General features: G+C 41.2%; 1 protein-coding gene across 1 annotated transcript in view; it reads right to left on the bottom strand.

Moving 5' to 3' along the window:
- The window catches only part of AGAP1 (ArfGAP with GTPase domain, ankyrin repeat and PH domain 1), a 385,969-nt gene that overhangs the window by 41,127 nt on the left and 317,652 nt on the right, over positions 1–27,190 (bottom strand). Inside the window, 3 exon segments of the mRNA XM_050900363.1 lie at positions 2,996–3,040; positions 3,043–3,085; positions 5,249–5,403. Coding sequence (XP_050756320.1) covers positions 2,996–3,040; positions 3,043–3,085; positions 5,249–5,403 — 243 coding nt within the window.

The following is a 27,190-nucleotide window of genomic DNA, read 5'->3' as shown; positions in this document are numbered from 1 at the left end:
AGATATCTTGAAAGAGTGACTCATATTTATCCTCGCATCTGCTCTTTAAGCAGTAAGACTGGAAGAGCTAAAATCCTTTGGGGGCAGAAATTTAGCTGGGTTTGCCTAAGCAATTTGATCATCTTCAGTGCCTTCTCCAGACAGGAGTCAGCACTGGGACTCCAATGCTCTGGGAAAAGGCAACATCAGTTTCCTTCTGAAACATGAAATGAGATCTTGTTGGGCAAAAATTCCAGCACCTAAAGACCACTTTGCCTCATCTATTGCTCTGGGATGGGAACGTTAAAAAAAGGACTTTGAAAAACTTGAGTCTGAGACTGCCGAAGGGCCAGAAGGCTGGCGGCACACAGATGCTGCTGGTACTACTGCTGCTGATTAACATACAACAAGGCAGAAATCCCCTGGTGAAACAAAGTGCTGTGATGAAGTGCTAAAAAGGCAAAGAGCTCTAGAAAGAGGAAGAATGAGACTTCTGAAGTGGAAGATTGATGGCTCTTGAATAGAGCTGAGGGACAGCAACATCTCATATTCCTTTGCTCCCAAACATCTGGCTTTGTGAAGATGCAAACTACGTAAGCTTTCCACAGGAGCGCTGGCGTTTGTGATGCTAAATGCTCGGGGGGTAAGGACTCGCCTAGGCAAGGCAGAAAGGGAGAGAAGGAAATAAAGCAAAGCCTGGCAGAAAAAGAAGCAGGCTGAGGTTCACCTCATGTGAGTGTTTACATTTTAAGATACATCGCTTTGGAAATAGCTCAAATCTTTCAAAAGGAACGACGGTGGCCTTAAAATTAGGAAGGCCAAATGGCAAGAAGAGTCAAAGAGGGTATAAATCATCTCCAAGAATACAAACAATTACGAGGTTCCAGTTGAGATTCCAAAATCACCCCCCACCCCCCCAAGCCACACAACAGAGCACTGAGTGCTGCCAAAAAGGGCAGTCCCACCCTGCCCTCTCCCAGCAACATGTTCTTGGCACATCCCTCCTGCTGGCACCATGCACGCCTGGCCAGCTTGACCCATGAAGCAATCTGGATGAAAACCAACCTGGCTGAAATGGGGAAGAAAAAAAAAAAAAAAGAAAAGAAAGCACGCTGCTTTCTTGCATAATCATTTTCCTGATTAAACATCTAGCTCGGCTGCATAAATACTGGGGTACGTGCACAACCGGGGACAGAAACACACACCTTGGGGATAGTGTGGACTCTGGGTAGAGCTGAAACGGATCACGGATACATCAGAAGGACACGCGTGGGTGTGGGAAGTCGTCTGCAGTGAAGGGATCGCACGTTCCCCCTCCGCCTGGGTGACCAGTTAGCAGGGTCTAGGAAAATGCCACCCACAGCAGTACAGACAGACTGGAGCAGAAATCAGTAACGCTCCCATCGTGGTCTGCTCACAGACAGCAGTGAGTACTTCAAATGAGCTAAATATACATCTAGGTCACTTGAAGACCCTGTCCTTCTCATATACAGCGCAGCATCTTGCATGCCTTTTACTTGAACTATATCAAAGCTTTGGTGTAAATCTGAATGACTACCAGGTCAATATGAAAGCACACTAATAAGGAAAAGTCACTTTGGGCTGTGTATATTAAAATACCAGCGAAAGCAACATTTTCCCTTGTTTATCGCACGCTGGATTACTAGCCAGTGGAACATAAAGACCTTAATTTATCAATGTTGCTATTATTTCTCTCTGTCTGTGAAAAGTCCCTGTGAAATTTCTCTTTGGGATCTCCCTCCAGCAGGTCAACACGCTGTTTTGACAGCATCCCAGTCCCGGTGCTCAAAGCCTGGTCCAGGCAGGGCTCACAGCCCTGCGTGCTGACCGGCCGGGGACAGGGCAGCCGCCTTTGTTCTTGATCCATCTCCTGTGGACGGCTTACGAATATCTGACAGTTTACAAAAGAAGCAACTAAAACCAGTCTGTATGTGAAGCAAACTTTGATGGTATGGAAGAATCTTTTTTATTTTAAATGGCTGTTAACGTGCTAACCACCTTCCCTTCAAGCCTTCTAAGGATGAGGTGGGGGATAAGAGGTTTGTTTGGTGGATGACCGAATTAGCTAAATTGCTAACTATACAGATAGCAAATTAGTTGTGCAGCAGCACCGGCACTTCCATATGAATGTTCATTTTAAAGTTAACTGGGATGTTAGAACGGCTCAGACCAGTAGTCCAAATCCTAAACAGCAAGTCTTAAAAAAAAATTATACCCTAAGAAAAATAAATGAATATTTTTCCATTTTAAGCACATGTAAAAATCACAAGAAAAGTTCTGACTTTCAAATATCAAAGAAATAAAACCGCACAAGTTCTCAATCCTTCTGCTTCTACAACTAACTGCTTTAGAGCAAGAGTACTTCCTTTTTGTGGCTTTGTTGCAAACCCCTGGAACTAAAGAGCACCAGAATAATGACCTCAGCTGGGGTTAGTGAGGTGAACCACAGCTCAAAGTATTCTCGAGAGCACTTTTCTGAACACTAAGTATATGTTTTAAAAAATAAAAAAAAAGGACAGAAACACAAAGGGGAGAATATCCAGATATAATGAGCAATGACTTTGGTTTCTTCTGACAATTAACCCCAAAAAAACCAAACCAAAAAGACACCAATCGAGTGAAAATATTACCATGGCACATGTGCCCTCTCCATGCAAAATAAGAGGAAAATGGAAATAACTGATGTCAAACAGCAAACTTCTTTTTCCTTTTCTTCAAAGGAAAGTCAAGAAATGCTGACGTTTAAAGTGGCACGTGAAACAACAAGGGGAAAAAATTAGGACGCATCTGACACAGCATATATTAAGTATAAGTTAACATAAAATAAGTCTGATTAAGCAAACTCCATAATGAAGAAGAAACGTGCAAACAACATATGGAACGTAATACCAAAAAAGAGAAAGCCTGTGGCGGGCGTTCACCTAAATCTCAGCCAAGGAGAAGTCTTGGCCACGGAGAAGAGGTCAATTTTCTGAAGTCATGTGGCCGTACTTACTCTGTGCTTCACAGTCCACGCAGTGGGAATTGCCTCGGATGTTCTTATGGACTGAAGGGCCATGGCCTCATTCTGACTCGTCAGGCGGGACTGTGTAAATTTAAAGAAAAGCATAAGCAACAAATAAGAACCCAATAAAATTAGATGACACAACCATCAGCTGAACAAATGGCAAAACCCAAAGCTTAGACCAAGGTTGAATGAACGTGATCAAGGAACCTCAAGTCCTTGGTTTGCCACTCAAGAACTGGCGATCCTTTGGCATCTCCAAGCACTGCAAGTCCACACCTGTCAAGCAGGGACTCCTTTCCCTCCCATGTTTCTTGACAGCTCGGGATTTCTCCCAGGGCTCTCTCCACCCTGTGCAGGAGCTCCCAGTGTTTTGGGGTCTCCAGCCTGGATTCTAAGAAGCGGGGAGACCACACAGAGGAAAATCGAGCTTGAAAATGAACCCTGCTATTCACAAGAACAGTAGTCACAGTGTAGGTTTGCTTGTTGAGATAAATTAGATAAGAATATTATTTTATAAAATCAATTTATTTTATTGATGTGTATGCTTTTGCTAATGAAGACGAAGGGATGGTTCGCAAAAGCAGCTGAAACCTTTTTATCATCAAAAGGTCAGATTTAATCAGATGGCTCCCATTTAAATTCTCTCCACGATGACCTGCCACGTTGTACAAGTAGTTCAGCTCTATCCAACCAAACTGTCTTGTGGGCTCTCTGAGAAGAAAACTGTTAGCTGTAGCAAGTGATGGACTCTTTGCAATGAATCGATTAAAGCAGGATGAGGACCAGGTCTTAAGTACGACCATATGGAGATATGTCCTCCTAATCTATCAACGGGACACCTACTAAACCTGTCCAACTAACTGCACTTTGCTATTCCAGCTAGCTCTTCTGACGTGTTTGGAGACCTCAGTAATACTTTACAGAAAAAAACCCTCTCTGAGCCACTTACCAGCCGCTCTTTGTCCTCTACTGTATTTTTATATAGGTGTTAGTGTACAAATTTCCTCTTTTGTGCTCCTTTAACATACATACTGGAATGCGTAAATCCATGAAAGGCAAGAAAACATGTAAGCAGTTTCTCTATCTCAGAAATACATATTGGAAATAAATATTTTTTTTTAAACAAAAGGGGAAGTACATTATATTATGATGATGATAATTACTGGTGTCTGATCTACTCTGCGAGATCAGGGCAATGAAAGCAGGCATTCATTTCAAAATATGAGTCTCCTCCTTGCATATAAAATCATTCAAGACAACTGTTAGGTGGATAATGTTAAAGGATCTACAGGTCTGAACAATTATTGCCCACTCCTCTCCCTTGACTACCACTCAACACCTTGCTCTCCAGTTGTGAAGAGTTGGCAGACACAGAGACTCAAGAAGCAGAAGTCCTCCAGCTCTTCCAAAAATGAGCAATGGCAGAAGTCATCTCAGATTTTAAACATTTATGTGGACAGGAAAGGAGAACAAATTACTTCTGTCATCATATGAAAGCATTGCAAGGTAGAAGGCCTGTTCCTCTTACGCCATGTTGTTCTTCCCCCAAAAAGCTCTGATGAACTGTTTCTGGATTTGCTTTGTGTTATATTAGTTAAGGCAGAAAACCATAAAAAATTAGTTCAGTGTAATTAAAGAAAAGCAAAAAATTGCACATATGCTTTGATTTCTGTGATTTGTATTACTTCATCATGGCACAATCCTGCGGCTGAACATTACTGCATGTTTATGGTTAGGCCAACCAGAATGTTTAGTTAAATTTTGCCATGCGGGAGCTTAGTAGATTTAACTAGAGATTTGACTAGCAAATACACTGGTTTTGGGGTCCGCCTCCACTCTTCTCCAAGACAGGCTTTTCCTAAAGGGCCTTCTGCAGATCTCTAACCTGAACAAACCTGAATCTGCAGCAGTGACTACACTATACAACCTCTCCGTAGGGAGAGTCCGTGACCCAGCCCCAAGTTTCAGTCAAAATTTTAAGAGCAGTAACGAAGGCAAAAAAGATAATCCAGGAGCTCCATTAATTCAATTGCTGTAAAAAATAAACTGTAAAACAGGCTACAGCACCAGCTGTCTTGAAATATCTGAGCTATGCCTGCAGAAATAATGCTGCTCTGTTGTGTGTGTAACACATGCACGTCTCTAGGAGTACAGGTTTAAAATCCGGAGTTGTTGATTTTGCTTTCATCTTAATAATCACCCACCCGTTCCTTATTTTCAGTATTACTCTGTGTACCATACCTTGTTCTTGCTGCTCTCACATGACTGTAAACTGGCCAAGATCTGACTCTCTATGGCTTGTACCCAGGCATCTCTTTCTTCATATGTGGTAGCTTCAAAGTGCCAAGTCTGGCCGGTGAGAGAGACAATGATAAACTCAAAGTTTTCTTCTTGTTCTGAAAAAAAAAAAACATGCAACAGGAAGAAAAGATTAAGTTTAAGGATATCGATAACTAAGCCTAAACAATCTTGGTTGATGAGCATTTCTGCAAGGTAACAAGCAAACGCAGGTCTGGACATTTGAGGTTTGAGGCTAGATATATCCAGCTACCCTGCAGTTACACAGCGTATCAGAAAACGACCTGTGGATCCACTGCTTTTTCTCTCCAAATGTTATGCAGATAAAGTACTGTTTTGGGTAAATATTCAGTTCCTGTGTGCGTTTGTGAGTTCCGTATCGAGGCTACGCTTTTGTCAAACACCAAGTGGCTAACAAGCATTATTTAAATTTAAACCTGAGGTGCTAAGAGCTACATAATGTAAAAATCAAAGTGTGTCACAAAATAACCTAAAAGATGAACGGACTATAAAGGGCTGACAATACAGAAAATTTGACAATTTACCCTCTTCCTTCAAGCAGTTTTTACATGCACAGATATCTTAAAAGCAGATGCGCACATTTTCTTGTCTACAGCATAAATACACTGGGTTATAATACAGGATTAAAATCAGTTCAACCTATTCAACATTCACGTTCGACACGGGAGATGAGAAAATGATCTGAGAAGCTAGCAGAAAGGGTCAATGAAATATCCTTAGGGCTATTAGAGTATAAGGACAAGTATTCAGGCCAGAGGACCGCAGCATATGAAAATACCAGCAGAACTGAACTAAATGGACACACACTCTAACTACACATGGGACACCAAAGTCAAATTAAAAAAAATCAAGGAAGCTGAAACAGAGCGAGCGGAATTGGGAAGGGCAGGCATGAAGCATGAAAGGAAAAGAATAATAGAGCACAAAGTTCTGGTGAACATCAGCCATAATGGGCTTTAGAAAGAACATTTACATTTGCTTGTCTGCTAATGACTTATTATATATTCAGAGCCATGAAACTCCTGCATTACCTTGTCATCCATAAGCATGCAAAGATAAGTGACAAATCTAGCACCAGCTTTAAAGACAGTACTGCTGCTCACTGGCAGTCATTTTCTCAACCTGTGGGACAACTGGTTTTCTTTGATAAGCTCCACGCTAGCAAGGCCAGTGCTTACACTGCTTTAATGATGCCTCGAAAAATAGCAGAAGGTTACTTTGCACCTTGAGGTGAGAATAAACACGGAGGTGAAGGTTATTTCCAGGTGCATGAGGGTACCTGAAGCAGAAGTTTTACTAAAAAAATAGCGCGTGGGATAAGCGGGAAAAGAAAGATAAAAGAAACGATGCAACTGTACAGCTACAACTACTTTGCCATTTTAGCAACACGGTGTTAGAAACAAACAGGTAGACTCATTATCCAAAATGCTATGAATAAATCATGGAAAAAGCCACATTTATCAAACAGAGCTTTCAAGAGTTCACGAGGAAGATGTAAGAGGAACTACTCAACAATAAAGGAAATTACGTTCAGTCCTGTGCGCTGTCTCCTGTAGGACAACACAGCTATGGTCTTCTACTTACGTAGAAGTGGTATGGCATACCGTCAGTGGGAAGAGGTACAGGCATATGCAGGGTTATGCATATTTTGATGAAAACAGGGAATGATGGTGAAGGAAGAGAACATGAAAAACTGAATCCCACTTGAAGCAGTCCCCTGCAGAGTCCCATTTAGGAAATTCATCACTTTTAGGCCTTTCAATGGCTTTTAAGCGATAAAACTTTGTACTCCTGAAGTCTTACTAAAGGAGCATTTCCAAATACTGGTCACTAAATGTTCAGAAACGCCTTCTATATAAATTACTCTGTGCAGGTGGTACCAAGACGTGCATCGTTACAGCAGGGATCCCGCAATAGGCAGTAACACAAAGGCCCTTTTCAGCCTCACTCCATTTTCTGCACCTCATGCCCTTCTCCCTCGGCCCTTCCCTTCTCCACTCGCAGCTCTGCTCCACGCTGCATCATATCTTCCCCACACCTCTCTCCACTGACCATACGTCATACCGCTCCTACGTAAGCCAAAGGTTTGGTATAAGCTGAAGGAGCTGCCTACTAGAGAAAACAGTCATTTTGTCACCTCAAGTTAAAAATTCCCCACACCTCCTTTTTAAGCAAGGAGGAGGCCCCGTAGGGATGCAAAGACACAGAAGAGGATGACGAGAGAGGAGACTTCTCCAGCGCACTGGCAGGGCTGACTTCTCAGTGCATAACAACAAGAATATACGGTATATAACTAATACTCAACAAGTATACATGGTATATCTTCAGAGAGTCTCTCTGCAGTACTCCTGTACCAGTTCATCCCAGCATTAAGTACTAGGTGACTTTCCAGCATTACAATTCCAGACCTTAAAAGAAGTATATACAATCAAGCTGCAGCATCATTGAATCCTCCTATCTCCTATTTGTCAACAGTCCTGATCATATACACGAAGCTGGTTTGCCCAAGAAGGGCTTATGAGAAATAAACTCTGCAATTCAGCCAGCGTAGCGTTTAAAAGAGAGGTTGAAATACCGTCCTCGCGGCAATACCTCTGCAAGCTTTGCTTTCCAGAAACGCTACACAAAGTTATTCCCCTGCTTACGGGAGACCTACGGTAGAGGACACAAACCTGGCTATTCAGGTGACTGGAGAGCAATTCAGGAAACACCTCCAGCCATTTCCCGTGGTCGCTCTTTTATACGCCAGGTCTCCTTTTCCCAAAGGAGAGGCTCCCTTGTTTCATCTCCTGACCTTTTCTGCTGTGACCAGCTGACACCGTGACAAAAGCTGTAAAGACTTTGCACAGCCTTTGTGGCTCGGGATCGCGAAGTCCACGTAACATGCCGGTGAGTTTGCCCCGGTACGGCCCCACCATGGGTTACGAGGGCTGCAGCGTGTTTTAAGGCTAGGCTGGAAGGACATTTTCAGTTCATCAGTAAGTTAGCAGAAAACTTGGTCATCGCTGATGATACGTTAAGAACTTACAAGTTTTCACTCTCTGATATCCACTGAAGCTTCAGGTTTACTCCCTAAAAAGCTCAGGTGAAAAGCAACTGTGCCAGTTGAAGATACGTTCAGTAATACATTTTCTGCTTAAATACACCAGATTTTTTTTTTGTAAGTGCAATTGTGAAACAAAGCAGCAGTGCCTGCTCCACGTCACCCACAGGGCAATGCCTACAAAAGACGAGTAGCAAACGCGTACGTCCTTAACCACTGCATACGCGAACAGGAAAATCCAGGCAGTAGAATGAAATTGTTCAGTTTTACTCTTCAGTAAAATTATAGGTTGTGCTATTTAAATCCCTGTGAGCCCAATCACAAAGTTTTATTAAACAGTTTTCCATGTTTAACAGTTATTCATAGAAAGGTCCACTATAATAGTATTTTAGCACCATCAACCTGTCGAAATCAACCTGCCCAATTACTCCAAACTACATTAATAACACCGGATATTACACTAATTGTGTCCAGTTTCTATGCAGACGAGGTCCCGCGGGGCTAATTTTGCATCCTCAGGGGCAAGCAACTCAGCCATCAACCTGATTTCACTAGGAATCCCTCCTCATTACACAAGTCCAGGCTGTCAAACTTTTTTTTTTTTTAAAAAGGTTAATGGGCCAATCAGTCATCAATTATTTCCTGGAAGGCCAGCAGACAAAGGGTTAAAGTGCGAAGAACCAGCTGCAACTGATTTCCATTTGGAAGTTATTATCAACAGGAGATGTCTACAATTTTGTTGTTGTTTGCTTTGCCCTTTTTTTTTTTTTTAAGTGGGAAGGGGTGGCTAGGATGGGAAATGAGCTGAAACTGTAAGATTATGATGATATGGAATCTAAAGCATAAGAGATTCCCCCCCCCCAGTGGAAGTGGGCACGTAATCCATGAATTTTAGGAAAACCACCACACAATCATAACCACCGCACCACTTCCAAGAAGCTACGTGGTACCACCACTTATGCTGCACATACTGTTTTTGCCATTATCTTTTCATAGTAAAGTTACTGCATTCAACCCAAGTTAACATTTATTTTGCTCTGCCAAAAGACAGACATCGCTACAGCCCACCCACTTACGGAAAACAAGATATGCAATTTCTTAGAAGCGAAGGATTGTGCAAGGGAAAACAAACGTTTAGGCATGGTCTCACTGCATTCCCGTACCAATGCCTGTGTTTATTGTATGTAACAGAGATCAGATTTAGAAAACTACATTGAAAATAACTACAGGATACAATTAGTCTATAACTTGTTCCAGAGAACTCAATTGAGTCTACTAAAACGTAGGGAAAACACATGTCCAGAAACAGGTACGCCTCCTGGTATCCCCTAAGAGCGGTTCTAAATGGTGTGCATATATCAGTTTGTTCACAATTTCCACTCCCCACATCTTTTACTTGCAATATTAAGAACTGCATAAATAGCCACCGACACCTTGCCCCAGTGGTGGGTAACCACAAGCACAGTTTGAAGTCAACAGAAGACAAGGGCCCCTTTCCGCCAGGCACTCTACGGTCAGCAATCGCACCCATCCCAAAAGTTTGCTTCTAAACAAAAAATATTTCTATTTTTCCATGGGTATAAAACAGAGACTTGCCAGGCTTAAGGCATTTCTCGCAGGCATACATGAATATTTTGCCAGAATCAGAAATAAAACTGGATCTTCTGGCTTCCAAGCCAACCAGCCTCTTTCACTAGGTGTCAGATTGTGCATCTGCATCTTTGCCCAACGTAGTTGTCATCAGAGGATCCTGGTGCTGCTGCTAATTAATAGTAACTCACCGTGCACGTCTGGTGGATGATGCCACTCACACAGGAAACACTTGCCAGAAACAAGAAGTCAAGTGCAGAACCAAAAGATTCTCAATGGCGTATTTCAAACACCCGTGAAGCATCTTCAAGAGCTGAGGTTACAGCTTGAAACCTAGTCAAGCCTGCCTCAAGTAACACCGAGACCCATTTAAACTCCCTTTTTATCATGCCCTCCTCCCTCTCTCAAAAATCGCTTCCACTCAAGCACCCTTCCTTAATAACCCTTCATCTTGTCAAAAGGATGAGAATGAAAAACTGCTGAGGTGCCCTAGCAATCAACATTAGATGTTTACAATATACAATTTGTTTACAACAAAGGCATGTGTTATTTACGTACTACATAATGTTAACTATTGTTACCTTTTGCCACTTTGTGTAAATTATCCCTGTAACTCGGAAGATAAGTATGTTTATTAGCAGCCTCAATTAAGGAAATATTTGTGCCATGTCCCACTGGGCATGACTATGCTAATACTTCTCTCCCCTTTCCAAACCCAGTGTCTAAATCTAATTAGTTTTGAAAATCAACCCTATCAGGACAATATAGCTCTGCTATCAGTTGCCCACAGCTCTTGATAAAGGTTGTGTTCCACTGGAAGAATTTTTCAGCGGTACTGTTTTATATTGCTACCCGTGAGTGACAAACTGGCGATGAAAGGCTGGTTTCTACCTCAAGGGACTAAGCCCCCCCTGCCATATGTACTTGTTGTTTTATTTGGATGCCGAGACAACACGGTTTGAAGAAATCCATGAAGTAATTTGAAAATTCAGTTCATACAGTATGTGAGCCTACACTTGCATTAGGTGTTTCCTAACACGTTTCAAGCCTGCGGTTTACTTTTTAAATTATATGTGTTTCAAAGCTGAAGAGCTTGCTTAACTGAGAGGTGTTGTGAAGCCGAGTCTATCGGGCAGAGCTTATCACGGGTGCTCTGAGCAGCCTCCCCCTCCATCTGCCATAGTTAGCAAAAGCGAACTTTCTGCACAGGCACAGCACCACGGCAGCAACGGCACCACTAACTTTTAACTTTAGTTTGGGAGTTAATGAATGTGCAGAAGAATTGTTTTCTATGAGAGCCTGGCAAGTCCGACACAGCACTGTTTAACACGTCACATATATAACCGTGAAGAGTGGAAAAATGAGGATTTAATATCTTTATGCATGTTAAACCATAGCATGCAGAGCACAGTCGTCTAATTTTGTAAAGATACTCCTTTCTGCTGTGCTGCAAAATCTGTTGCTATAGGAAAAATAATTCTGTATTTTAATAATACTGCTATGATAGCAGGTACAAGCGACTCCAGCTTGTCTTAAAACCAGAGCAGGGTTTGTTTGAAGTATAACACACTGATACTACATACTTTCCCCATAGAGAATCAAAGGATTTCTTAAAGCCTGGCCGCCTGCAATAAGGAGCAGGTGGGACTTTTTCATTTGTCAGTGGCTCCCTATAGAAAAAAACCCCAAATCTGAAAACTAAGAGTTTTAGGCAAACTCTAAAATTAAAGAAAGTAAAATTTCTTGCAGTCATACAAAACTGATGAAGGAACAGCGGAAGACATAGCTGTACAATGCCCTGCTTCTCTCTGCCCTCAGAGGTTAAGAGTCCTTCAGCTGTGATCCTATACCCAGCCACCTCTGTGAAGATCCTGCCCTTCCTCACTGCTCTGTAACCAGGACAGACACAGCAGTAACGCAGAATTTTTGCTATCAAATAGCCGAGAGAGAGGAGCCACATTCAGGGAGGACTCTCAGCTTGGCATGGCGTGCAGCAAAAGGTGACCCTGCGTAAGCACAAGAGACCCGCCACGCCGAGGACCATCCACCTGCTTCTGCCAAGCATCTACAAAACAGTTGCAGCACCTGAGCTGCAGATTTCTCCATCTTAATCCGAGATTTTGCTACCTGGAAGCATACAGAATACCTAAAAATAATACAACCGGCGTTAAAAATTATTGGAGAGGCTGCTTTCTAGATCAAGCTTTCAAAAATGGGACTGTACACGATGGAAATATTTTTGGTCTGTAAAAAGGTGTAAGTGCAATTGAGCAAGCACGCGCTAAAGACCAAAGCAGATTTGTTATTCTGGACTGTCATTTCCTATCATCATTCTCTTTTTTGAAGGCATAATTATCTAAACATGTGGCTTTTAATACTTACAATGCTCATTAACTCGACATTTGCATGTCTCACCATTCCAGCTTTCACACAAAGGCTTAAGGTACCAGCTGAAAGATGCAAAGCTACGGAGAACATTGAACGTTCAGTTTTTAGTGGGGATAATACTTCCAAAAAAAGATACATTTGCCTAATTTCAGCATTTCGTTTTGATGGTACGTCTCAAAACCCTTTGGACCACGGCCATGAGGAACATGTTCCCATACGCTTATCCAAGGTGCCTTTGATACTTAGTTTGATCAGTAAGATAAAAGATTCCTCAAACTAGACAGGCCCTAAAAAAAATTAAATCTTTATCTGTAAAACACAAGGGAATTCTTTATACTTGTTTCCCTGTTGCACTTTAATAACAGGTAGATATAAAATCACAAGCTTCTCAAGCAGTAAACCTGTAACAACAAACATGCCCGCACACTGATTAGAGGAAAAATCTGTCTGGGAGATAAAAAAAACCCCAGCAAATACATAGAAAATTACAAATCATTAAGAAGTATCTAGTTAGTTTCCTATTAAGTGCGGAAAAAAACCCCAAACTTATTAATATCTGACAATCATTTTCTCTCATTTCATATTTTGCACTTCATACTTGAAAAGATAACAAAAGGATCAAAATAGACAGTTTTGCAACTGTTGCTCTGGAAGGTAATAATTTTACATTTACACCGAGAAATAAAACAAAATTATAATTAAAAAAAAGCTTCCTTAACAAGCTGCAGTAAAAATCACACTTTTGTTTCCTACGTACACTTTGTTTGGCAGCGAGAGCAAGGCATCCGACAGCAATACAGCAGTAATTGTGCAAAAAAAGGACGGTGATATAAATCACCAAAGGTTAATGATCAGGATGTGAACAGAGGGACTTGTTTACAGAAATAGCATGCAATTTAAAATTTACAAGAGATTTAATGCCACCGCTTGGCAATCACTAAAATCAACAGCCCAGAAAACAGTGACATTAAGAAAAATATTACAGTTATAATCATTCCAAAATAAGTCAATTAGTGTTAGGGCATGCGCTTGCGATTACTTGACCCATTTGGTTCGCACTTAAGTGAACAACAAAAAAAAAAATCCCCCTCCCTTATACCGAGATTACTGAGTTGTGACCTATTTTGCATTCCCTATTTCTTACACCATCCCTCTTACACGCTGTTGGAGATGGTGGCGGAGGTTGGTTTTTTTTTTTCTCTCCTTGCCTGGCTTCCAAGTAATTCTGACCTTTGACATTTGTAATAATAAAAAAAAAAAAAAAAAGAGAGAGAGAGAAGGAAGTTTATAATTGTGTTGTTCAAATGAAGTTGGAGGGAGGAAAAAAAAATATATATAAAATTCAATGTGCTATTATACAAAAGCCATGACGGCTGTCTTCGGTGGAAAAAAAGCAATGTAAGTCAATTTGTGAACTTTGGCACCAGGTGACCTTTAGAAATACAACAATATACAGAATTTACAAGCAAGAGTAGCACATGCAAATGACCCGGCACTGTCTCGCCTTTGGATTAGAGCTGCAAAGAGCATTATGGAGAAGGCTTGCACAAAACAAATTAAGACTGTTACTTAAATGTCACGGCACACTATTGTATTTGGCTACAGATCATTACACCTGATACTAACACTTTTAAAAACTGTAATAACTTGGGAAATATTACATTGAGTGCCCACATGTAGAAAGGGAAAATATATATATATAAAAAAAATAAATAAAAGAAGAAAATGGGTTCCTGAAGTAATTTAAACATCACCACTCCACGACTAGAGGGAAAGGTCAAAATTTAAGTAAGCTGAAAGGAACATGAATGGCAAAATAAAACGCACAAACAAAAAGATGAAAAGACCAACTGGAATGACTCTGCAAACACGAGATGAAAGCACGCATGCTTTGGGCAAATTTGATTTCCATGCCCACATTGGGTAAGGGAGAGACGCAAGGAGGACAATTTTTGTAAAAGCGGGTTAAAAAAAGGGATAAGAGAGGAGGTGTTCATCTAAAACGGGTGGGTTTGTTACCTTCGGTGTTGGTGCTGCTGCTGCTGTATATATTTCGCAGGCTACCAACACGGTTTAGTTTCCAAGCTTTGCGTTTGGCTGCGTCCAGAGAGCAGAAGGGGAAGAGAAAAAAAGAGAATAAAAATAAAGAAAAAGGAGGAAAAAAAATAAATGAAAAAGGGGAGAAAAGAAACATCAAAATAGCATGTGAGGTAAAATACAAGCACAAGCCCGTTAACATGTGAAGAGCTACACACAGAAAATGCACACAGGACTATACAGCCTCTCCAATCCACAGACAATACGGAAAGCCTCTTATTGAGAGTGATTTTTTAAGTCTCTACAATATGACACGATTTGACAAGATTAAATGGATCTGCTATTGGAACAGACAAAAACAGACCAGTTGAAGTAAAAAAAAAAATGCAGTAAGTATTCGTACAGAGGATACACAACTAGATAGAACAGCTACTGTAAAATGCGATTTAATTAATAACAAAACACAGCCAGAGAAGAGCTCCTTTTCCGCCAAAAGCCTATATTGATCCCTTGGTGCCTCTAGTTCACCTTTAAAACACCTTTAAACCACCTTTTTACATCATCACCTTTAACAGCTGAGGTGATGATGTAATGGCCTTAAATCCTCGTAACAACAAAGCATGTTATTTGTAGCGTTGAGCTTAGAGGCATTACTTAATTATTCTGAAGAGTGTCAAGCAGACATTGATGCAATTGATGTTTGTGGTCCTCCCTTCCTCCCCCAGGCAAATCACTGCAAAATCAAAGTGTTTATTTGGAAAGTAAAAGAAATGTATATTCTTTATATACAACACCCTTGCTTTCTTAGAATTGCCCCAAACTTTGAGATTCTCCGAGTTCCCAGCTGCCGTTGTACAATTAGCAGAAAATATTGCTCAAAAGCACTCCATTCCTGTGCTCATTAGGAGGGAGCACATTTTCACGTTCTTTAAAATCGACATGTTTTGCCTCAAGAGTGAATTCACAGCGTGAGAAGCACGTTCAATCAACAATATGTTTAGCCTGAGTTTCATCAGACAGGAACCGTATGAAGCATCCGAGTACACCATGACACTGCTGGCACCTAACAGCGACTGAAATAACAGAGATGTCCCCTCTTCTTCACCCATGGACATCCCCACATCTGAGGAGGGAACCACGTATCTGCTAAAAGTGGTATCTCTATAGGCTTTCCAGCCACCGCATCAGCTTACCTAGCTAAGAAATAATGATGCAGCACTGCTTGGCCTGCAACTATTTGGTAAAATCTGTTTTATAGGAGCAGGGAAGAGATCACTGGGGTCAGCGAGAAGTGGAAGAGCATCCAGACTTCCTTCTGAGCTGCCCTTCTCAGCAGGTCACCCAGCCCTCCTGCCCACAGACAGTGGAGAGCTTTGAGTTTGGGTGTGAGACTTCTAAAAAGGACAGCATCAGTTCCATTAATTATGATTACTTTCTAAGATGTGTTTGAAAATGGAACAGTCTTCCACTCCCATTCAGCTCAGAGTCTGTTATGAAGAAACTCATATGGTAAATCTGGAGTAAGACCATTCTCCCCCTCACCACAGATGCTCCTCACCCTTTAGGGTGACATGAATATCGCACGACGTAGCGAGTACTGTGACACAGTAATTTCAAAATTTTCTTTATATATTTACGAGAGAACTTTCTTAATGCCCCACGAAATTCAGACCAAACAGTCTGCTTCCACAGAAAAGGAACAGTGATGTGAAGTCATTCCAATCTTTAACAAAAAGCTCCATTTTCAGCTGAAGAGCTAAGGCTGGAAGAGAAATGCCTGAACACCCTAGACTGTTAAGCTATATACTGTTTTAATAAAGCCACCTGCAGGGTTTAATGCTATATATTCAAAAGGAGGACTGGATGTCTGAGTGACATCCTTTAGAATGCATCGCGCTGAAATGAAAATAGATAGCGTTATCTGGAAGGCTAAGTTAGATCTATCTAAAAATTAAAGTTCATCAAATCTTGAAATCTCTTCATTGGGTGCATCCTTCAATATGAAAAAAGCCTTCAGTTTTAAGACCTGTTTAACAAGTCCCAGCACCTAGAGAGGCACAATTTCCCAGCAGAAAACTTGTTTTTCCTGAAAAACATTTACATATAAATAGGCAAAATCGAGGTTTGGCACCCCTCAGAAAGGGAAGACGGTCTCCAGTACACAAAGACCCTTTCCCAGTCCCTCTTCATTTTTCACACTTTAATGGCACGTTAGAGTACGGCCGTATGAGCAGGAAGTGAACTCGCAGCCTGGTTTTCTATTAACCTATTGATGAAATAATCCATTTTAATGTGTTAAGTGTCATGCCTTTTTCTTCTCTTTAAACAAATGGACTTTTTCACAGTGATGCTGAGGTCCTGATACATCCGAGTGTGTCTGTTAGCATCGATTAGGCTCCAGCCTGCTTCCTCGTGGTGCTCTGCTGTCTTTGAGGATTCAATAATATTATCAGCAGCAGGGTTTGGACACTGCCAAGCGCAGCCTCCGTGGGGTGATTGATGTGCGTGCGAACACCAGGGCCCAGCTTAGCCATCCTACCCTGCCTGCCTTCAAAATTACATACTGTCTACACATTTTTGTTACCTACCAAGAAGGCCTTAACAGGCACCGGAGATCATTATTTGCCTGGTTTGTCTTTGACTTATATCCCAGGATATTCAGTCCGTCTGCTCTGGCTTCACTTGCTGGTTCAAAAGTTAATTCAAGAAAAGCTCTTGTTTCCAACTCTGGATCTCTCTCTCTCTCTCGATAGTATATATACACTTAAACAAACAAACAAACCCCAACTGGTTTCCAATAAAAAACTATAAGAAATACTTACTTCATTATTTAACAGCAAACAAATCTCCCTACCTAGAAAGATCTTTGAGGTAGATTGATTTGAAGTATTTTCTGGAAGCCTGTTTTCTTCAAAAAAGCCACCAAGAAGTGTCTCTAATAGAGATACTGGAAAAACCCAGACAAACACCCCTCTCAAACTTCAGATATCTGGAATGAAGTTAAAACTATTTCCCAGGAGACACTGGGTATTTAATTTAGCTTGTACTGAAGTGGCAACTAGTATTCTGCCTAGTATGTTGCGCTACCACAATCTGAATGACTAATGTATTTTAATAACATTTCAAGAAAATCTTTTATTAACTTTGACACTTGCCCTGATCTCTGGCTTCACTGCTGACAGAAAAACAACACCTCGCAGCAATCAAAGCAGTCCCCCCCATCCCGATCAGCGTGTAGACACGGCGTAGCAGCACAGTTCTGCTCTTAGCCAAGCTCATTAACTCCAGAAATTCAGATCGCCAAGATTAAACTCCTATCTTCGCCGGGCAAATTAATTTGTGCATCCCAACACTCGATCTGGACCAGCACAAGAAGTCATTATCTGTCACCCAACAGCACAGAGCTCGGCTTTTAACAATGCTGCAAAACAACACCAGGATGGTTGCAACCTTTGCCTCGACACTAGCCATCGCCCAGCCATTCCTCCCGGTAGCGACCACAGGAAGAAACCACAATGCACCCAACCATGAAAGCTTTGACTCTTGGAGCCCGAGATGGGTTTTTTTAAGATGAAGGGTTAAAGTGATTTCTTGAGTTCTTGCGAGGAAGCTGCTTTCAACTGTGTCATCTATGATGGGATGCATCACTCGTGCGGCGCATACATACTGGGGTATCTTGTTCAGATGTACCAGTTAAGGACCTGGAATCCACCAGACTGATTTGCAGGGAGCAAAGAATGATGCGCTTCAGCATAACTGTGCCAAATGTTACAACAGGCCGTATCTATACTAATTTTTTAATAGCAGGAGCTACTCCTCAGGTAAGACAGAGATCAGCAATTGTTCAATCCTACCGGAAAAATATTTAGCAGCTAGCTGAAAATCTCCATGTGCTGTAAAACACACACTATCTAAACAGACACGTCAGCTCAGCCCTAGAAAGTCACACACCAACCTGGGGAGTGCATTTTCCCCTCTCAGTAATGTAGAAATTATAAAAACCGTTCCCTTCTTCCACCAAAACATCACCTGCAGTGCCTGGCAATGCTGCTATGCATTTGGAAACACCTAATTCCTGGGTTTGCATATGCCTGACAAACAAGCAGTTGCTTGCTTGTTTAATCAAACCGCCTGGGTTTTGTTGGTTTTTTGGGGGTTGGTTTTTTTTTTTTTTAATGTCAACCTAAATTTCATCATAATTTTTATGGCAAATGAATGATGTGAGCAATTGCAAACTTTTGCTGTGGTAAAACTCCGCAGTTCCTGCATCCAGGAGGGAGGACTGGATGAGCCTGTTTCCTTCCCCATCAAAGGGATTATCATGGGCATATAACCACAGCCTCTCCAGAAGCCCTCCCGTTTCCCTCCTTCACGCCTCCTACTTTACCCATCCAAGACGCTCTTGCAACGTTTTTATTTTCAATCCCAGCTTTGTGTTTCAGGGATATTTGAAATGTGGTAGCTCAGATTTTTAGAGAGTACCTTGCTACCTCTCCACCTGAACACTAAAAAAAACCGTCCAGCTCAGTCAAACAGTGTAAGCCAAAACACTTCCTACTGTTCATTCAGGCCTCATCTATGACTACTTATAAGCAAAAAAAAAAAAACCCCAACCCAATCCAAAACCCAAGAATAAAGATTTCCCAGGTGTTGTCCATGACCTGCATTTTGCCTCAAGAACTCACAGAAGCCCTGGCTAGGACAGACTTGTCCTGGTGTCAGGAGTTGAGCCTGGCCTTCAGCACCCACAGGCCCTGCACTGAATTAAGACCCAGGAGATGAAATATTCCAGGCCGAACACTTGCTCGAGCCACTCGGAAAAGTGTCCTTTTGCATAATTTCTATCAGCAAACACTTTTTCTTTGGTTGCACGCTCCTTGTGCACAGCTGGGAAGCGGACACAGCCCTGCAAAGCAGTATGGCGAAATGCACAGCTACTTGGCACTTCACGAGGGCTGATAAATATTTTTCAATGGATGTGCTCTCTATAAAACCGGGCTATCGTACCTGTCGCTTCAGAGGGGGTTGCGTTACCTACGACAGCTGTCAAGTTTTCTTCAGCTCTGCACACAGCATTATATGAAAGTCAATTCAAACCATTTGCACATAACCCTTGTTCTGGCCTCAAAACCATCGTGCCGATTCACCGAGTCCTGCTGAACAAAGCCCTGCCATTTCAGGGAAGCGGCAAGGCAAACTTCTCACACCTATCCCTCTGCAGACGTAACTCAGCCTGAAGAGTTTTGAAATGGGACAGGCTGTGTTTCCAGGAACCATAAATCCCTTTTTTCTGCCCTCACTCTGCTGCATTTGCCAACAGCGCCAGACAAACGCCCTGCCACAGAAGGGTGCTGAGATGCACCCGCCTCATGCGATACAGGCACCAGAAAACAGCCTGTACAGAGGGTGATTTCTAAGACCATTGGGCAAAAGTGAATAATTACAGACAAACTGCAGGCAAAGGAGCATTGCAGCTCACCAAGCAATGTCCTGGGCATCTAGCTACCCAAAAATTGCTAACGGTGCAGGCCTTCAGGAGTTCCCTTGATTCAATAAACTCATCTTTCCAGAAAAGAGGCTTTGACCTCCTCTGGAGTTAAGGTAAACAATGCTCCCACTCTTTTTTTGTTCCGAAAAACCTTTTACTGCTTGTCTATTTTTAAAATGTATTACTCCCACCAATCTGTCCTTCTGTTTCTACCAACCACATCAGAACCATACGGCTTCCAGATCTACACTTTGGACCTTTAAAACCCCATACAAATCTGGAAGGATCAGAAGTGTTTACTACTGTGGCTTTCCTATGAAGAGCCTTAGCAACTGCTTAAATCAAACACGACTTAGGACACTTGTGGTTTGACGTGAAGAAATGCTACAGACTGGCCCTTGCAAACGGAGAAAGGATCTGTGGCTGTATATCACACAGAGCATGGGAATCGTGAAGGTCCTTGCCACGACTCTGTGGGTACTGACTGGACTCACTGTGCTTGACCGGAGGCAATTCCACTCTTTTATTTCAGTTTTCTACATCCTTACCTGCCATTTTTCAGTCGGAAGGCAGGGACTGTAATGCACACACTCTGAAGTGGAAGCTATGCAGGTTATTTAATGGCTGCACAAGTCTTTGAACATCCAAACACCGTTGAAAGAGAGCGCTAAAGTGTGAATCCAAACAGAAGATACTTAAATCTAGGAGATGATTACATGTTAGGTCTCTGTCCATTACAATAAAATGGTGGCAAGAGCTTGCCATTTCAGCTGAAGGAGGACATCCAGCTCTATCTGGAGACAGAGGCAAGCCTCCGTTTGCTGATGCTTTTGAGTACTCCGTTTCATGAGCTGAACTATACTCATTTAACATACATGCTGTATGTAAAATAAGCTTGCTTATGTGTTTTAAATGTGTATATCTTAAAGTGAAAATAGGTGTGCCAGTATACGAAGAAGAAAACTAGGCTTCGGTATAGCCTTTTGTTAAGATATGGAATAACTGGGAATCAATCAAACTTAATCACTCCCAATTACCACATATCTTTGTATTTGTTCAGGCAATAACTTTACATCTGTGACCAACCCCTTCCAGACAGAACTTCTGTGTTTGCTTTCTTTAACAGGGATGCTATTTATTCTGTGTTAATGAATCTACTTTTCCTGTCCAGTTTTGATTAGTTAGGTTTTGTAGTAAATATGTTTACCGCCACTACAATCACATACCATTATTTCTAAAAGCAATAGATGTTTTTAGAAAGCACGCTTACCCATGTGTGATCTGAGGATACATGTTTGATACCTGTGAAGTTCTCTAAGGATGCTTAAGATACTACACTCAACAAAACATCAGATTAACCCCCTTCAACTTGCTCAAATTCAGTTCTTTATATACTTTGATAAGCAGAGATATGCTTTTATTCTTAGGAGAGCCTTCATATCTACAGTCTCACCCTAAAAATCTTCCTCCACTGCTGTACTGAGAAACTACAGACGTGTTAATGTCACCTCTGGTCTCCATGTGACAGAGTTCTTTGTTGATTAGATAAATAGTCCTCAGAAAGCTGATTAAAAAATGATGTAGCCGTTAGGTTGTGTGTCCAAGCCTTGTCAGCCATGTTGGATGTTAAAGTGTGCATGAATTACATCCCTGGAGTGTGCTGAACAGTGCTGATTAAATGAGGCACGCCACAGCCCTCAGCATCAATTATCAGAAATAATAGGATCTTTTCACCTACGCTGGAGGAAGGGGGCTGGGGATGGAGCCGGCATGCCACTCGTTTCGCAGAACAGCTCATCATCATCTGCGCAAAATAAATAACACTGTCCATTCACCTAAGGACATTTGTTTATTTATTCTTATTGTGCAACAATTAAAGACCGAGAAGATATATGAGGAAAAACCTGCTCCCATAGCACAGGCCAGGGGAATGTTTTTCATAGAATACCTGTGTAACATCTATCTCGAAAAATACAAGATCTGGATGAGAGGCAAACTTGAGCATCAGAGGGGTATTTCAGGATAAACTCCAGTACCCCCTAGTTGCCACCCCACTAGGGAAAGGATTCTGCCCTTCAGCCCTCCTCCTGCTCTTTTTCAACTCACTCTGCATCACACGTGGTTTCATCAGGGGCTGTAAAATGGCAGATCGGGGATTTTTCTTTCTTCCTGGTCAGCAGAACAGCGATTTGCTCAACAGGATCATGCTCTTCTGTAAGAGGCTTGAAATTATTTCATTAAGACGCAAGCCAGGAGATTCTTACACCACGTAAACTTGTTTCTGTGACTGTGAGGGGGCTTGACACTGTCTGTTTTACCCTACGTGGAAGCAGCAATGACAAAGATTCCTCAAAAAGGGTTAAAAAAAAAAAAAAAGACCAGGCATATCTAATACATGACCATTTAGAAAGTAGAAGAATCTGGATACATTGTGTTTCTAGATCTGATCAACACTAAATTTTAAAATAAAAAAAAAAAACCCCAAAGTGCAAGAGTCTCATAAATATGTACACTACTTTTCTATAATTCCTAACAAATGCATACAGCATATCTATTAAACCAGATTTCCAAAGTAAAACATCTTTAAACACTTGCATGCGACCCTACAGTTTCCAGATTTTTCCGTTTAGTGCATTGGTGTTAATAGGACGTATATCCCAACAGACCAAAAAAATGGAGCCGAAATACAAAAGATTTAACTGCTACCAGTTATTGCGTATAGTAACAGCCCCCTTAATACTCTGGACACCAGAATACTCAGAAAAACAAGCTGCTGGGCATCAAAGGAAATTACTGAAAGTGCTGAGTTACAAAAGTTGCCCAGCCCAAACACAAATAAAACTGTATGCTTGGTACAAAAAAAACGCCCCTCCTCTCCAAAACTGAAATCCTTTCCAGTGCTCTATTTTAAACCCGCAAAACACTCTAAAAGTAATACTTCAAATCACATTAATAGTTAATTACGTTTGGCTTAGATTCAGCTTTGAACATTTCAAATGAAGGAATAAAAATGAAAACACATTCATACTTCTACTCGTGACAGGGAAAAAAGTTACTTTAATAAGACATTTCTAAAAAATGTTTTTAATTCTTTTTTTTTTCCCCCTGTAAGATTTCTCCATCGAAACTTTTGCAGTAGGTAAAGGACCCACTAAACTATTTCAGTGCATTGCCAATACACTATAAACATACAAGACTCAAATCGACAAAAGTAAATGTTAATTGGAAACATTTTTCTCAGTTTTTCATTATCTGAAGCAGAAAATTATGGGTCTTTTATACACACACAAAAATCCTTTTCAACCACCTAGAAAAATTGTCTTTTAATAAAAGCTTTAAATTATACTATCATATTTCAAAGGCAACGAACAGTTAAAGCAGCTAATCAAAGGTATAATTATTTAATGACTACTACTCATGCTATCTAACAGGGCCGTAATTGCTTGGCTGTGATCACTAGACCACCAGCTTCAATACTGGAAAACAAGTACTTTGCTTGTAGCGTTTGATCGACCAATTTCTAAGGTTAGTTTCTCCAATTGGGTTGACTTCACAAGGCTAGCTGAGTTATTATGGAATTAGAGAATCAGTTTGTCACCCTGCCTCCACTTTTTTGTACACGTCTACTAAAAAAAAAAAAAAAAACCAAACCAAAACCCCCACAACTGCAGAGGAAAACAAAATATTTTCCTGACAAAATGCGATTTGTCAAAATCATCATTGATTTTTTTTCCACTTTTAATGCCACATCACAGTTTTCTCTAAACTCCAGCTGACCCCACTCTAGTAATTGAAATGCAGAAAACAGCCAAAATGTGCTTATTGAAAATTATATTTTTATCTTAATTGCATTTTAATATTTATTGTCCATATTAATCTACTCCAGATAGGTGCAGCAGCACATAAGTGGACCTTCTGACTCCGTTCCATTGTTTATATCATGTCTTTTACAACTGGAAATATGAGAAAAACAACCTAGCAGCATCATGTATTAATTACCAGAGCTATCCAGAAGCTAAGCAAGTGTACAGTGCATGTTGGCTTATTTTTGGTTTAGTAACAAAGCACTTACAGAAAAGCGGCCTGTGTCATTATATCTTAGCATCAAATGCTAAATACGAACTACTGCTATTATATTTCTTTTGTGGTACTAAATTTTTTTTTTTTTGCTACACAATTAGATTTGATACAAGATATTGGGCCCTCTGGAATTTCAAAGATATTTGAATTCCTATCCAATTATCTAGTCAACATCTTGATTTCAAGATCAGTCTCATGCTTGTAATTAGTATCATCGGAGCTCAAGTGACACCACCACCTGGGATGCCGCTCTCAAAACCAGACACGGCGAGGAAGCCATCCTCAGCTCTGCACCTTGCAGCCAAATACGACTCCAGGATGAAAAGGGACACCGACCGAGACTTGCTCACACCGCTACACCTGACCGGAATTACCTTTGTGACAACAAACCCTGTTTGATGGGACATCAAAACCGCCTGGCTTTGGAGATCTTTATTAGCAAGGCTACCATTATATAATGTAAAATGCACCACCATTAAAAACAACCCAATGTATTTCGAAGGAGAGCTGGAAAAAGCATCGCATAGCATGGCCGAAGAGGAAACGGAGCGTGGGGGAAGCCTCTGGGACCAAAGGAGAGGAAGATTAGAGGAGCAAGAGCGGGACGTATGGGGGACGCATATTATTCGCCACTGTCCTACCTTCTTTCTGCTGTTTAGCCACAGTATTGACTCAGTGAAAAGAGACAATGCTTCCTTGCTTACCCCACAGAGAACCACTACTTTTGTGGCATGATGGATTTATTCTTGTTTCGGACCATCAGTTTCATCTATGGGTAGGGAGACGACAGTCTTGCCCGTTATAGGCTGATAAACAAGGAGCATTTAAATCCATTAACCAAAGACGCATTGTTCTGCGCCCTTCTCCCTCTGAACAAAAAGCAGCCACATTTTGTTGATAGTGTGAGCAATTACTGTCAAGAAAACAGTTACAAAACAACAGAAAGAGCTGTTTCTGCTCAAAGGAGTTATATTCTCACTGCTCGCTTTTAAAAGATATACTCAGTGCAGGCATCTTGAAATTTCCCAAGTATCTGGCCATTGCTTTCTCACAAAATTTCTTTTCCAAGGTATATTAGGTGTCAGAGTGGAAATACTGCAAACTAAAAATAAAATATACTACAACAAAGTAATATCGTTGGGCTGAATTAAAGCCAAAAAGAGCATGTTTGTTTTCTCATGTGGTAGAAAAACCATAACTTGTTTGAAGACAAAAAATATTTATGTATGAAGCAGGACGTGAAGGTGCTCTCTGCACGATGAATGTGCTTCACAGCAACTTCTGTCAAGGGATCTTGCAAGAAACAAACCTAAGCTGAGCCAGTACGCAGGCAGCAGAGAACACCAATATTTATGTAATTCTTACAGTTCTCATTTCCTTGAGATTTTTTGTAGATATAGATGATGAAGAGTTAGATTTTTCCCAAAGACCTGGGTATACTGCTTATCTTGGATTTATTTTGTTCGACATTAAATAAAATTATCTTCAAATGATAAAGGGGACTTCCCACTACCCTCATTGTTATCAAAGAAGGCATATAAGTTGTCTATAGAAGTCTTTTAAGATAGCATAAAGCTAAATTAGGCATTAGAGTCACTTTGTTAGTTCCAGCTTTTACTTATTCTGAAATTTAAAGCAATTATAAAATGGGATAGAAATCAGAATTTCCATTACTACCACCTCCCATTTTTCTCACATATTTAATCCGTACCATCCACAGTACTGTAAAAGGTAAGCTCACACCATGCAAATAAAAACTTGAATAAAAAGCACAGCTGCCTACGATTCACAAGCAGTTTCCTCTTCTGAAAAAGCAGTTGTTGTCCACATCAGCTCCTAAGGATCATTAGACAGCAAAACCGTGAAGCATAGGCAAGATAACTTCACTAGAGGATCCAAACCTTGCTCAGCAACGCAAGCCAGTTCAATTCATGCAAAAGAACACCTTGTGCTACACCATTTTAGAAAAGGCTATCCATAAGGCATCTTAGAAACGGGCTCATTTGAAGTGTTTCCATCCTTTGCAAAAATCCACCCCATGATCCAGGCTCATTAGCAGTTTGCCCTCCAGCATGGTAAGCAGTGACAGGCACGTCTGAGGAGCGTACACGCACAAATCTCTTTTGTTTGTTCTTGGGGAATCATGTCCATATGTGAGCAGACACAGCACTACTTTCCACTGGAGCTATATATAACATGAATTCTTCGTTAATTTTCATCACTTGTAAAAATAAGCACGAGCCAATCTGCCAGGATTAGGGGTTTAATAGTTTAGCATGTTACTCTGCTTGTGGTGCAACTTCCCATGTTAGTACAGGGATTCCTCATCAGAGAAATTCTAGTTGGAGAGATTTATTGTGTCAAGGTCTTTTCCTACAAACTACTAAGCCATCTGTAATGATTACTTCTCTATAAACCTGAACACTCGTGCTAAAACAGGAAGGTCACCATCTCCCCTTTTGCCTGAGCTTCTACATCAGCCTGCACCGACAGAGAAGACAACTTTCCGTTCCTTCCCTTCATCAGAAAACAACAGACCCGCAGACGTTGGGTCCTACATTGCAAGGAGGACAACCTGAGGCCCAGAGGGTTCGTTGGAGCTATGAATTAGGTAGAAGTTCCTATCTAGTAGCACACCCACACCACCTGCACTTAGGTGTGCTAGCAGTAAATCTATTAATTTGCATTTTAGGATTCCCCAAAGTCTGCAAAATTAAATAGCTAGCTCAAAGCAGGCAATGGGACAAAGAAGCACGGACCTTTCACAAGTAGTGTACGGATTAGCCAGCTTAACTACCCAAACTCACTGCTCAACCAATGGTTACTACAATGACCTACACCGTAGCCTGAAGGTCTCCGTCTCTTTGGGGCAGGTAGTCTTAACCCAGGTCTCTTCCTAGGGAGAAAGTATTAAGACTCTTCCACTTTAAACTTATGGTGGGAATAGAAAAATTCTTTCCAATGGCAGATTCAAGATTTTGTCTCTTCTCCATAGATTGCATCTGGATTTCAAAGGGCTCCACATGCAGGAAGCTACCATCACCTATGTTTGTATTGGATGGGGCTCCTCAGATGTACCGAAAGTTGTTCATTTGCACTTAACCAGTGAAAAAAATGTAAAAATCATAAGTTGAAGACATTCTTGATGTGCTATCACCCAACATCCGCCCAGACACTGTTCTGAACAAATCCAACAAGATCAGGGTTAACTTCTGACTCTCCGCAGCTGCTCTTACAT

This window comes from Gymnogyps californianus, chromosome 7 (genome assembly GCF_018139145.2).
Source record: "Gymnogyps californianus isolate 813 chromosome 7, ASM1813914v2, whole genome shotgun sequence".
Taxonomy (NCBI): domain Eukaryota; kingdom Metazoa; phylum Chordata; class Aves; order Accipitriformes; family Cathartidae; genus Gymnogyps; species Gymnogyps californianus.
The sequence above is the reverse complement of the archived record's forward strand: the minus strand, read 5'-3'. Positions and strand labels throughout refer to the sequence as shown.